The 13,760-nt window shown below is 52.9% G+C and overlaps 1 protein-coding gene across 5 annotated transcripts in view; it reads left to right on the plus strand.

Moving 5' to 3' along the window:
• Positions 1 to 13,760, plus strand: part of Sh3bp2 (SH3 domain binding protein 2) — a 39,464-nt gene that overhangs the window by 17,613 nt on the left and 8,091 nt on the right. For 2 of the 5 annotated variants that reach the window (XM_028870803.2, XM_037208171.1), the window contains exons 2-4: positions 10,932 to 11,071; positions 12,136 to 12,238; positions 13,468 to 13,585. In XM_028870803.2, coding sequence (XP_028726636.1) covers positions 10,936 to 11,071; positions 12,136 to 12,238; positions 13,468 to 13,585 — 357 coding nt within the window. In that variant the 5' untranslated portion in view covers positions 10,932 to 10,935. Of the gene's footprint in view, positions 1 to 1,462; positions 1,689 to 7,648; positions 9,512 to 10,931; positions 11,072 to 12,135; positions 12,239 to 13,467; positions 13,586 to 13,760 lie in introns of those variants that run through there. The other 3 variants (XM_028870802.2, XM_037208170.1, XM_028870801.2) reach the window with 3 other exon arrangements.

Consider the following 13,760-nt stretch of genomic DNA (forward strand, 5'->3'; position numbering starts at 1 on the left):
TGTGACCCCCTCAGTCTGCCTCTGTCCTAGCAAACTTCTTCCTCCTTCAGACCTAGGGCCGTCCTCCAGGAAACTTCCCTGGGCCTGGCATGTGCTCTGGAGCCCACAGCTCCTGGACACCTTCATGCCTTCTGGGAACTGCCTAACTGGTTTGTGCTCATTGCTGGATGCTCCAGGGGCTCCTCATCTGCTCCTTTAGCTCAGCGTTGCTGGAGAGGGGAAGGGCAGTGAGAGGAGGCCTGTATTCCCAGATCCCATTCACTCTCTGCCTCAGCTTTCTGCAGCAGGCAGGGACTGCCTTTGAACACCTCAGAGGACAGAACTTGGTGTAGGCTTAGGGAGGCTGGGTAGCTGTGTCTACCCTAAGGATGCCCAACCAGCCAAGCTGAAGCTTTTTGCTCTCCTGGAGACAGCCAGTGCTCTTTAGCCAACCGACTCCTTGGTGGCCTGGAGATCTTGGCAGCAGAGCTGGGGCTGCAGACACAGGGAAGACAGGAGCTCCTTCACCAGCGAGCTGTCCTTTTCCAGTGGTTGACATGCAGGCCTTTGCCTGTGAATGGTTAGCTGCTTGCATAACCAATCATGGGGCTGGTGTTCAGGGTCATTTCAACACAGGCAGAGATGAAAGCTGGACAGGAGGGCGCTCCCATGAAACCTCTTGGGCACAGTAAAGACTCTAGCACTCCTGGGAACCTTGTGGTATGTGGACTCAGTCCTGCCATGAGGTTGGCCCTCAGTACCAGAAAGCCCCTTTTCCATCCACCTCTTCCTATCCTGGGGTTGGGGCTCAATGAGAAGAAACAGAGGTACCCAGGGGCTTGGGTTGGAACTCCTGGCGAGGGTGGGGAGGGCTAGGGCAGGTAAAGCAGCTGGGCTTGTGGGAGCAGAGATGCCTGGGAGGGCCTTATTCTAAGCGGGACACTGGACTAATAGAAGTGTGCTTGTCCGCTGGGGCTGCTAAGTGCTTTCCAGAAAGCCAGACAGAGGTTAGTTGAGCTGAGGTGGAGAGGTGACTCAGGAATTGTCCTTGTCGGAAGGAGATTGACATCTGGTCCATACACTCTGTCCTAGTCCTGAAGTTCCTTCATGTTAAAGGATGCAGAAACATCCATCTTGAAAGCCATAGGTACCAGGTACAAGGCACAGCTCTGAGTATGGACCTTGCAGGGAGAAGCCTGTTGGTGAGGGAATGAGCTCCCAGGTGTCAGCACCAGCTTCCTCGGCCCACACCCCCAGGCTGTGAGGGCCTTCACAGTCTGATAGCATGAGGTGGCCATGGGACTACCAGCAGGAAGCTCCCTTTGTAGGAGTAAGCTCTACAGTGGTGAGTGGGAGCCAAACCCAGCAGGCTGATGGAGAAGTGCCCTGGGCCCCAGGCGGATTTTAGGACCTTGCTATGTGGAAGTCATGAAATGCCTTCTCCTTGGGACTGCCCAGTAACAGGAAGTCCCAGACAGGGAGGAAGCTCTTTTGGCCCCAGGTCCCCACCCCCATGCAGCAGACTGAGCTGCTCTGCAGCTGGGCAGTGTTGAAGTAGCCAGGAGCCTTGGGGTTCACATGCTTGTAAGATGCAGGTTGGAGTCCCTCCCCAAAGCCCCTGGGCTGAATAGCCTTTCTGGACTCAAGGACTCCTGTCCCCAGCAGGTCACAGGAAGGAGTAGAGCCATGTGTTGGGTCAACGCCATGAGGTGAGTTGAACAGCTGGGTTTGGGGTCCTGGAGGTGGCACTGGCCTAGCCACTACAAGACTTGGGTGGGTGGGGGAGACCATGGCCCTTATCATAGTTGGGGTAGGGACTAATGGTACTTGGTTCTGTGAGAAGCAATAGTCTCTGAGGAGATTGGCCTCTGTCGACTTAGCCCTTAGATCTGAATGGTCCAAACGGAGCCCAGAGAAAACTGGCCATTAGAACTCTCTTCAGACTCTGTGTCACTCAACAGCAGCTGTGAGGAGGTGGGAGCCACCCTACCAGAGTGGAAGTCTGGGCCTATGAGCCCTTCCCACTGCAAGACCTGTCTGAGGTGGCCTTGGTGTTAGGTTCTGTGTCTACAGTGTGTGTATGTGTGTGTGTGTGTGTGTGTGTGTGTGTGTGTATTTGTGTGTGTTTACACACTTGAGGGGACAGAGGGAGCTGTATGAAGTCCTGGATGCCTGTATGGGAGTGCTGTGCTCAGGGACCTGACGTAAAGTGGATAATCCCAAGGCCTCAGAAGACGGATGACAGCTGTTCTTCTGACATTGACAGTGCCGCAGCCCCTGTGGCGGCCCCCTGAGTTATCTGGTCCAGCTGGTCACTAGGCCTTTCGAGAACTTTGGTTTTGATTCTCTTAGAGAGAAAGATTCCAGGAAGAGGAAGGAAGAGAGAGAAAGGGAAACTGAAAGGGGAGAACTTATGAGCCAGTGTGAACCGGTGTGAGCCGGTGTGAGCTGGGCAGCCAAAGGGGTGTGTGTCAAGCTTCTTCAACCCTCGATAGCTTCATTGGCGATATGGGGATGACTCTGGTTGGAATATTGGGGTGTTGGGGTGATGATGTGGGGTGGTCCCCGGGGAGCCTGGCCCATGGGGAGTACCCAGTGCAAGTCCTGAGTCCCTCTTTTTGTTTGTTTGTTTGTTTGTTTGCTTGCTTGCTTGTTTTTTTCGAGACAGGGTTTTTCTTTTGGAGCCTGTCCTGGATCTTGTTCTGTAGCCCAGGCTGGCCTCAAACTCACGGAGACCCACCTGGCTCTGCCTCCCGAGTGCTGGGATTAAAGGTGCGTGCACCACTGCCGCCCAGCTAAAAATGATGTGTTTTTTAAAAAGCATAAACTCATGTGTTCATACTCACACATACTTACCCATGTGCTTACTCACATGTGTATGCTAATAGACACATTTGTACTATACACATATGCAAATCACCTATTTATTCACACTCATATATATGTAAGCAACACACACAAAGACACATTCACAGTCTAAGACCCTTCACGCATGGTCCCTCGAGGCTAACCCAGCCCTCTACTGGACAGCGCATCAGCCTTCACAGGGCACATATGAACTCAGTGCTTTATTTTACACTTTGCAGACTAGGACACTGAGGCTCAGAAGGGCTCAGGACCACCAAAACTACACAGAGAAACCCTGTCTTGAAAAACAAATCATTTTTAATTATGTGTACCTGTGTGTCTGTGTGGTGATATGTGCACATGAGTGGAGCTGCCCACAGAGTCTAGAAAAGGACACCAGACCCCCTGGATCTTGACTTACAGGCAATTGTGAGCATCCTGATGTGGGTGCTGGGAACCAAATCAGGTCCTCTGCAGGGACAGCACCCACTTTTAATTGCTGAAGCACCTCTACAGCCTCAAGAGGATGTGCTTGAGCACATGCATAAGCGTGTGCATGTGTGACTGTGTCTGGATGTGTGGTCAGTCCCATGAGAACAAAAGTGTCTTAGTTATTTTGAATTGCTGCGACAAAATACCATGGTCAAGGCAGCTTATGAAAGAAAGCATTGTAGTTGGGAGCTCACAGTTCCAGAGGGTTAGAGTCCAGGACCATCACAGCAGGAGCATGGCGGCAGCAGGCAGGCAGGCATGGCCCCAGAGCAGTAGCTCATTGGATCTACAAGCACAAGGCAGAGAGAGCTAATTGGGAATGGGGTGTTTGAGACCTCAAAGTCCACACCCAGTAGCCAGGCAGTGGTGGCGCACGCCTTTAATACCAGCACTTGGGAGGCGGATCTCTGTGAGTGTGAGGCCAGACTGATCTACAGAGCAAGATCCAGGACAAGCACCAAAAACTATACAGAGAAAGCCTGTCTTGAAAAAACAACCACAACAAAACAACAAAACAAAAAAGTCCACACCCAGTGACACACCTCCTAATTCTTCCCAAACAGTTTCACCTACTGGGGACCAAGTGTTCAAATCTATGAGCCTTTGGGGGCCATTTTCATTCAGACCTCCACAATGACTATGTGTGCATGTGTATGTGTGATATGAGGGGTATTTATGAGATCATGTGTTCCTGTGTATACCTGAGTAAGAACATATGTGCGAGCAAGTGCCCCAGTGGTACCTGGTCTCCTTTCCCTTGGGTTGGGAGCCCCCCAGTCCTGCCTTGCCCTGTAGCTTCTCAAAGAGCAGTCGGGTTTGGTCACAGTTAACAGTAAGTCCTTAATGTTGTGGTCACCAGAGGAACTGGTTCCTTCACACAGACATATCTGCAGGTGTCAGGAGCTGTCAGAGCCCAGACCTTCACAGGCCACATCCTGAATTCATGTCTAAGCTCATACATGCATGTGTATATGCACACGTACCAATGTGCACACATGTACATCGTGTGAGTACAATGCCTGTGATGTTAAGCAGGTGTGCACTGTCACAGCTTATGTGTGGATCCTTGTAGGTGATGACCCTTCACCTCTGCAGGTTCACAGAGCCCCAGGGCAGGTACAGCCACAGAATGTATATCTAGTGGAACTTGTTCAGGCTGCCTTTGTGGCACTGAGTGGTTTTTTTGTTTTTGTTTTTTGAGACAGGGTTTCCTCTGTGTAACAGCTCTGGCTGTCCTGGAACTTGCTGTATGAATCAGGCTGGTCCTGAACTCATAGAGATCCACCTGCCTCTGCCTCTCGAGTGTTGGGATCACAAAAGGCGTGTGATGCCATTGCCTGGCATGAGTGGTTTTTATTTGTTTGCTCTGTCCATATCCTCCCGCAGCCTCTTGTAGCACAAATTCTAATTGGTCTTAATAATAAAAACCCAGAGCCAGATATCAGGATGAAAGCTGAAAGAGCAGAGAAGCAGAGCAGTCAGCCGCTAGAAAGACTTCTTACCTCTACGAATTCTCCGACTGAAAAGGAGCTGAGCTCCTGTCTCCTCCCGCCTTACATTCCTCTCTCTGCCCAGCCATATCACTTCTTGTCTCCACTTCCCTAGTACTGGGATCAAAGATGTATGCTATCACTGCCTGGCTCTGTTTCACTTTTAGACTGGACCAATCTTGTGTAGCCCAGGGTGGCCTTGAACTCACAGAGGCCTGTCTGCCTCTGCCTGGACTCTGTGGTTATCTAGTGGCTAGCTCTGCCCTCTGAACTTCAGGCAAGCTTTGTTTGTTAAAGCATAAACAAAATATCACCACAGCCTCTGGCAGCAGAGGTGCCTGAATCAAGATCAGCTGTGAGAGAAGGTGAGCAGATGTGTGCAGGAGCAGAGCGGCGTGACCTGGAGAATGTGGGACAGGTGTCCAGCCTTCCTGGTGTGCACACAAGCCCACTTACAGGCTCAAATGCATGTCTACGTGTATACACGCAATAATCACACACCTTCTACAAGGTCTCAGGCACTCTAGCCACAACCCCGGACACTGATCCACACATATCCAAAGTCCTGGTGCACACGGAGGCCTGTGGCTACAAGCTAAAGGGCCCGTGAAGTACAGTGAGCCTTGCAAGTGAGTCCTGACCCTTCTGCCTCAGCCTCCCACTCAGGGAGGGGATTTGCTGCTAGGCTACCAGAGGAGTCTGAGGAGTGGACTGTTCCATGGCTCCTCTGCCTATGGGGACTCATCAGAAGATAAGGGCTGAGTGAGGTTTACACTTACGTCTCCGTTCTCTTTCTCAAAGCTCCCATCCACAGTGACGCAGCCTACTGAGGCTGTTGTTCCTACAGAGAAGAGGACCGCGCTCTCCGGTCCCATGAACTGTTAGTTCACCGGCATGAACTGAATTGACCTATAAGGTCCCTGGGGCCAAGGTGGTGCTATGGGTACTGAGGTGGCTAGCCAGGAAGTCAGTTAGTGGCCAACCAAGTGCCTTCATCCCGCCCACAGACGCTTCTTGGTTTGCCTTCAGCTTTCCCAGGCACAGGTGGAGTACAGTGTGCAAGCTGGGCTAACATCTTCCAAGAACTCTGTCACAGCATGATACCCTCAAGTGCCACATCCTCTTTCTGCACGCAGCCTGGTCTGGCATTGGGCGGCTGAGCAGGAGTCACCCCGGCTTACCCACTTGGTGTCAGGCAGGGCTTGTCCTCTGGAGAGGGGTTGTGATGTCGGTTCTGTCTCTGAAGTGAGGACGTTCCTAGGAGAGAGAGGTGAAGGTGGAATGTAACTTGGCTTTCCCACAAGGTTAGTCAGTGGGCACCTACGAGCTTTCAGTCTACCCACAGTAGGGTGGTAGCCAGGCCTCCTCCTGCTGGCCACTGAGATGAAAGAAGATGGAGCTGAAACTGCCCTATTCCTGTGCCCGACCCCACCCAAGCATGGAGCCAGGAGGAGGTAGGCTGTAGCTCACAGCATCTCCAGAGGGATCGGAGTGGGGAGTGGGTCTGTTCCAGCTTCCTTCAGCAACCCTCAGTCTAACCACTCACCACAGTCTCTTACGTGGGGCACCCTGGGTGTCCACTCCGGACCTGAACGCTAAGTATGGGGGTAATGACAATGTACTATGTCAGTGTCGGGCGGAGGGAAGGCTGGGGACATGGGGCCTTCGCCAGTCGTGGGTAACTGCTTGGAAGAGGGAACGCTGAAACTCGTTTGTTCTTGGACTTGTTTGTTCTTGTTTGTTGAGAGTACATGTAACAAAATGCAGTGGATTTTATATATTCATCTCACATCCTTCCACCTTGCAAAACTCACTCATTAGTCCTGATAATTTCTCAGTCCCTTGGAATTTATGCTACATAAAGTCATCTAATCATTACTTCGTTTTTCTTCTTTTTTTCATATCTGGACACTAGATTAATTTGTATTTTATTTTATGTGTGTGGGTATTTTGCCTTTATGTATCATCTGGGCACCGCATGTGTGTGTGTGCAATGTTTGTGGAGGCCAGAAGAAGGTGTCCGATTTCCTGTAACTGGAGCTATAGACAGCAGTGAGCTGCCAGGTGGGTGCTGAGAATTCAACCCAGGTCCCCTGGAAAAGCAGCCAGGCTCTTAAGCACTGAGCCATCTCTCCAGCCCATTAATTTCTTCTTATTATATAGTTACCTTGACCACTTTTTTAAAAAAAAGATTTATTAGCCGGGCGGTGGTGGCGCACGCCTTTAATCCCAGCACTCGGGAGGCAGAGCCAGGCGGATCTCTGTGAGTTCGAGGCCAGCCTGGGCTACCAAGTGAGCTCCAGGAAAGGCGCAAAGCTACACAGAGAAACCCTGTCTCGAAAAACCAAAAAAAAAAAAAAAAAAAAAAAAAAAGATTTATTATGTATACAATGTTCTATCTGCATGCCAGAAGAGGGCGCCAGATCTCATTATAAATGGTCGTAAACCGCCATGTGGTTGCTGGGAATTGAACTCACAACCTCTGGAAGAGCAGCCAGTGCTCTTAACCTCTGACCTTAACCTCTTAACCTTTTGACCACACTTTTGGTACAATGTTGAAAAGCAACGGGACCAGACATCCTTGCCTTGTTCCTGTTCTTAGAGGGAAAATGTTCGTTCAGCCTTTCACTTCCGACAGTATTAGCTCTGGGTTTTTCTTAGATGCCCTTTGTCAGGATTAGAAAGTTCCCTTCTGGCACGCCTTTAATCCCAGCATTCAGGAGGCAGAGGCAGGCAGATCTCTGTGAGGCCAGCCTGGTCTACAGAAAGAGTTCCAGGACAGCCAGGGCTACACAGAGAAACCCTGTCTCAAAAACAAAACAACAAAACGAAGTTCCCTTCTGTTCCTAGTTTATTGAATATTGTTCTTATGAAGATTTAGATTTCAGCAAATGCTTTTTCTGAGTCTATTGAGATGATCATGTGGTTTTGTTCTTTATCAGTATGGTGTGTTATTTAATTGCCTTCAACTATTAAAGCAACCCTGAATTGCTGAGCTAAATCAATCCCTCTTGTTCATGCTGTAGAATCTTTTTACATGGTGTTGGATTCAGTTTGCTAGCATCTTTGTTGAGAGTGTTTAGGCCTATACCAGAAGGGGATTTGGGGCTGGGGATGTCACTCAGTTGGTAGACTGTCTACCTAGCATGATGAAGCCCTGGGCTCAATCCTCAGCACTGCACAAACCAGGATGGTAATCCTAGCATGGGGTGGAGTCAGGGAGATCAGAGAGTTTGTATATGGTTAGTGTTCTTGGAATCTAATACTGAAAGGCTGAGTTAGTTCAGTTGCAACAGCAGGTGGTTAAAACAGCTTGGACTAAGGTGAATTCTTCCGGGCTTGGGTTACTGGAGTCTGTACAGAGACAGACACAGAAGGTGGAGGACAGAGCAAAGCCACAGAAAGGTTGAGGGCAGGGGTAGGACTGCGTTAGGAAGGGCGTAAGTGTTGCCAGGTGTGATAGTGTACAGCAGTAATACCAGTACTTGGGAGGCTGAGGCAGGAGGATCCCAAGGTAGAGAGGATAGCCTGGGCTACAAAGTGAGACCCTCTCTCAACCCCACACCCCCCAAACAGGCAGAATCGTGTCCATGACGTTTAGAATAAAGAAGTGATGGGGATGGCGGGTTGTGAAAGGTAATGAGGGGAAACTGGTGGAGGCAGAAGAGAGGCTTGCGAAGGGGAGAGATGTGACCTGCTGAGAGGCAGTGGAGGAGGGGAGCCGCAGGGTGGCTGAGGAGGCGGCTTAGTGTTCTGGGTAAGATGACAGATGCATCCAGTGCACCTGGCAGCCAGATGCTTTGAGTGAGAAAACTGCAGGGACTTCAAGGCTGCATGCAGTGGGAAGTGGTCTGGAGAGCTTGCCTGACACAGAGGCTTGGAAACCAGGGAGAAGTGCCTAGTGTGGGCAGCTGGGTGGGCATGGAGCCTGAGGAGTATATCAGGGCTGCCACTGAAGGGCAAGTGTGGCCCATCCTGGGGGCAGCCTGTATTGTGGTGGAGATGGAGGAGGAAGGATGCCTAGGCGGTCAACAAGGGCTTTACCAGCCTTGGGCAGCCAGGGACACTTTTCTGGGACTGGTACCTAGAGTAACCCAAGTAGTTGAGAGCTGCCAAGGGCTGGACCCTTCACTCCTTGGGGGAGTTCTGTCTGGAGGGAGATCCATGGGGTGATATTGGCAAGGTGACATGATTGGGGTTCTAGCAGAGGAAGTAGGGTACCATTTTACAGAAACTCATATCCAAGGGGTGAGCTGGATGGAGATCCACAGGTGGGAACTTCGGGATCCTCTGTGTTGGGGATGTGAGCCGGACTTCCTCATTTGCATCGGTGGCTTCCTTGTTCGTCTAGATGGCTCTTGATTCTGGACTGTATAGGCACAAGTTTCCAGTACTGGTAGCCCACCACCCTCAGGGCAGTGGGTGGAGAAACTGACGTGCGGAGGGGCGGGTCTGCTTCCTCACCTGGCCCCTAGCCCTTACCCCGCCGCCCACGAGGGGAGGAGCCAGCGGCCGCCCTGGCCTTGGGGCTCTACAAGCATGGCGGGCCCGGGGTCGCGGCCACGGAGCTGGGGCTGGCGGGAGACTGGCTCTGGGGACGAGGCTGCGGCCGGTGTGCCCGGCCCGGGACTATGTCGCTGCGCACAAGGGAGGCGGGCGCTGGCCGCCCCCCGGAAGCCGGCTGTGCCCGCCGCGTGGACATCGTGAGTACTGATCCCGGAGCTCGGGATCTGGGACCCCAGCCTTGGGTTTGAGCACCCGCACTCAGCTCACACCCCCAGTCCACAGACCTGAGACCCCAGCCTCTGCACCACGACCCGGGACCGCAAGTCCCTGGGGCCTCAGGAGCTACTCCAGCTTCCACCCAGAACAAAGGCGAGCGTGGGCTCGCCACAGCTGGCTGATCGGGGGCTCCAAGCCTGACGCCGGGTCTGTCCATCTGCCAGCACCTCCGCTGGATGGGCGGAGGTGGGGGGCACCCTCCTCTCGCCTCACTGCTGGGCTGGGACCCGCTGTCCCCTCATGGCGCTGAGTGGGGGGGTGTGGTCGCGCCATTGTTCCAAACCTCCGCCTCTGTTTCAGGACCAATGGCCCTGATCTTGCCTCTACTCCTGCTGGGGCCGACGCGTTTGGGTGTTTATGGATCTGGGGTGTGTGTTTGGGGGGTAGTCAACTGACCCTTTCAGAGGCCAAGCTGAGGCAGCCGGTGAACTTAATTCCCTAACACACATTTGATGGAGTGAGGAGCCTGACAGTTGACAGGCGCTTGATTGATTTCCGTCCTTTTCTCTTTGAGTTTTCTAACGCCCTGGATCTCCCTGCCTCAGCCTCCCGAATGCTGAGCTTACAGGCTTGAGCCATCCAGGGCCTGCAGTGTTTTCTGCGTATATATTGGGGGTTGGCGCTATAGTAATAGGAGTCCCAGCAGCCTGCCCTTTTGGATCGGTCCCTAGCCACCCCACCTTCTTCAGAGCAAGCCACTGACCTGGCCCCATTGCGTCTCCTCAGGAGTCCCAACATGGACCTGATGGGGTGAGAGGTGGTACTGACGACACAGCGCCAGTTTAGGGGGCAGGTGTGACTGGTACCTGGGGTTCCTCACAGAAAGGAGCCTCCGGGCGCTGATACCCTGGGCTGATGACTTGGATACTAGCAAACCTGCCAAATGGTCCTCATGGCACTGATGACAAGGAGTCTGCTCTGCCCTCCCATTTTATAGCTCCAACAACTGAGGCTGGAGATCCTCCAGAAAGCCAAACTAGGGACGTTGGGTAGCCATGGCATAAGGCCTGACGGACCCAAGTTAGGGTTTCCTGAGATCAGTCATTACTACCCCAGCCTTTATGGGGCCATGAGCTCAGTGAACTCATGATGCTAAAAGGATAGTGCTCAGCATCCTGGAGTTAAGTATGTGGCCAAGAGGATTGGGGACTGGCTGTGTAACACTGTCACCCCCAGAGTCTCACTCGGAAGCCTGGGTACTTAAGAAGAGTTTCCTCCTCCACTGATCTGACCCCTCCACACTTCCTTCTAGATCTCAGAAATGTCCTCCCAGGATCCCCCGCCAAGCTGTTCCCTGCTGCCTAACCCAACTGAGTCCTCTCTCTTTTGCTTTAATTGCAGCTTCATGGAGGCTGAGGAAATGCATTGGCCTGTCCCCATGAAAGCCATTGGTGCCCAGAATCTGCTGACCATGCCTGGTGGTGTGACCAAGGCTGGCTACCTGCATAAGAAGGGTGGTACCCAGCTGCAGCTGCTCAAATGTGAGTCTCTGAATCCCGGGACTCTCCAAGGGAGGACATAATCCCGCTTCTCCTGCTTTAATGGGTCTTCTGGGGTTTCTTTTCCTTTTCTGGCAGCTGGCACACCTAGTGAAGCTGATGTCAGTTTCCTTAGCCTGGACCTTGTCAGGAGATCCCACATAGTATAGCTAGGCAAAGAGATAGGATGAGCATTTGGTATACAGTTCTGACCATGAGAGCTTCAGTCTGCAGCCAAGGCCTGGAGGACTGCAGGGGGACCTGATAGATCTGGTCCCTCGATGCTGGTCTTGCCTTGTGTGTGTTGTGGGTGAATTGATTGGTCATGTGGCACAGAATGAACCCGTGTGCTAGATCAGGAGCCAGCTGAACGAGTGTCAGGATGCTGAAAGTGAAGAGTACTACAGCCTTGCCCAACTCTGATGAGCCGTGGACACTCCGTGTTTTTGCCCCTGCAGTGCCCTGTGCTGGGGACTCCCTGCCCCTCTGTTGCCTAGCTGAGATGCTCTAGGCTGGAATGTTGGACTCTGTGCACATCAGTTATACTGTGTACGGACAGCCTCCAAGGAAGAGCCATAACTAACCTTCCCCCAGGCCTTGGTGGGTGCTGTTCTGGACAGGAATAGTAGAGCCAGAGCCCAGCTCATTACCTGGCTCTCATCAGCTAGTTCTGGGTTCCTTAGCCTTGCTCTCCTTGCCCTGCCAGTTCCTTGCCTCCCCCAACAGTCCCATTGCTCTAAGCAAGGCTGCTGTGGCCTCCTTAGGCCTCTGGTCCAGGCTCCACCCTTTCTTACTGTCCCTTGAGACCTCAATCAACCCCTTTTCTTTGTGTGGCCAGGCCTTCCCCAGAGTGGTGTCCCAAGACTGGCCAGTGGGCCAGTGAACTTGTCTGTATTTGACCCCACAGAAAACCCTAGGGAGGGGCAGTACACCCGCCCAGCTTCCTGCTCTACCCCTCTGCAGTCTCAGAGGTCTGGTCGAAAGTTGTCTAGGGCCTCTGGGGAGAGCCCCAGAGTGGAGCTGACTGGTGGCTCTGTGGCTCACCCCTGCTGCTGCCTTGTCCCCAGGGCCTCTACGCTTCGTGATCATCCACAAGCGCTGCATCTACTACTTCAAGAGTAGCACATCTGCCTCTCCGCAGGGTGCCTTCTCCCTGAGTGGCTACAACCGGTGAGTGTCCATCCCATCTGCTGACCAACCCCCTTGCCGATTGTTTTCCCTCTCATCCTACCCCACAGGGCCCATCCCTGGCTTTCCCGAGATGGCTTTCATCTGCTTGTGGGATGTCACCTCATATTCTGGCCTTTGCTGAGGCCAGGGGATGGGATAATGTGTGTAGGGTGAAGCTTTTATTAAGGCTTCTAGACTATTGGGCAGGTATACCCTGAGCTAATGCCCACATGTTGACCCGTTGGTCATCCTGAGTTTATCCTGTGGCCTTGGGGGCTGTAGGGAGCCAGGTTCTATGCCCTGTAGCATTAGTCTGAGCCTTTCACCACCCCATAAAGGGCCCAGTCCCATCTGCTTATTCTAAAGTTGCTCTGGGCTCCTGCTTCCCCCTGACTATAGCCTTGCTGAAGTAGCAGGCCAGGTCCCTAGTCCAGTCCTAGGCACTAGCTAATCAAAGCTCTCTCCCTAGTCACTTTGCCCAGACCGGTGACCCTCCTGCTGTGCCAGCCAAGCCATGAACTCAGCCCATTGACAGATGTGACTGGGCCCCAAGGATTGTCCAATCCATTTGGTAGGCTGAGCCTGAGAGGCCCTGGCCAGGACCTGTGATAGGCCAGGCAGGTACCCTGCCCAAGTGCTCAGCCAGCAGGACTCCCCCATGTAGACAGATGTCTGAGAAAGCCCCGCATCCGGGAGCAGGCCACAGAGCAGAGAGGCAGTCCAGGGACTGCATGGGACAGAGCTGGGGAGTAGTATCTGTATGAAATGACACTGATGAGCAATGACAGTGATGGGACCATGTCTCCGAGCTCTGCACACTGCTCCCCTGGGAAATCCTCACAGACCCGGCACCTTCCTGTGCTTGCTTGTTCTTCTGAAGCATCTAGATTTTGGTTTTTCGAGACAAGATTTCTTTGGAAATTTGCTTTGGAGCCTGTCCTGGATCTCTCTCTGTAGACCAGACTGGCCTCGAACTCACAGAGATCTGCCTGCCTCTGCCTCCCGAGTGCTGGAATCAAAGGCGTGCGCCGCCGCCGCCGCCGCCGCCACCACCACCACCTGGCTGCATCTAGATATTTTACTGAGAGCATGAGCAGGCAGAGACTGTCCAGATTTGCCCATATTCTCCAGGGCATGATGCTGAGTGCTGAAATCAATTCAGGGGTGGGGTTGACGAGCCCATTTCTTGAGAGTGGACAATCTGGTGACTTTTGGCATTGTGCCCTCAGAGTGATGCGGGCAGCAGAGGAGACGACATCCAACAACGTCTTCCCATTCAAGATCATTCACATCAGCAAGAAGCATCGCACGTGGTTCTTCTCAGCCTCCTCTGAGGATGAGCGCAAGGTGACCGAGTGTAGCAGGGCCTCAGGAGCCTGGCAGGACCTGCCTGAAGTGGCACACTGATCACCAGGATCTGGCCTCCCATCACCTCTAGGCTAGGACCCAGAGGAGAAAGGCTTAGTTGGTGTATGGGTAGCCAGGTGGCTTAGGCCCACAGCCTGGTGCCTGTACACACCAT

Source organism: Peromyscus leucopus, chromosome 7 (genome assembly GCF_004664715.2).
Source record: "Peromyscus leucopus breed LL Stock chromosome 7, UCI_PerLeu_2.1, whole genome shotgun sequence".
In the NCBI taxonomy this organism is placed as follows: domain Eukaryota; kingdom Metazoa; phylum Chordata; class Mammalia; order Rodentia; family Cricetidae; genus Peromyscus; species Peromyscus leucopus.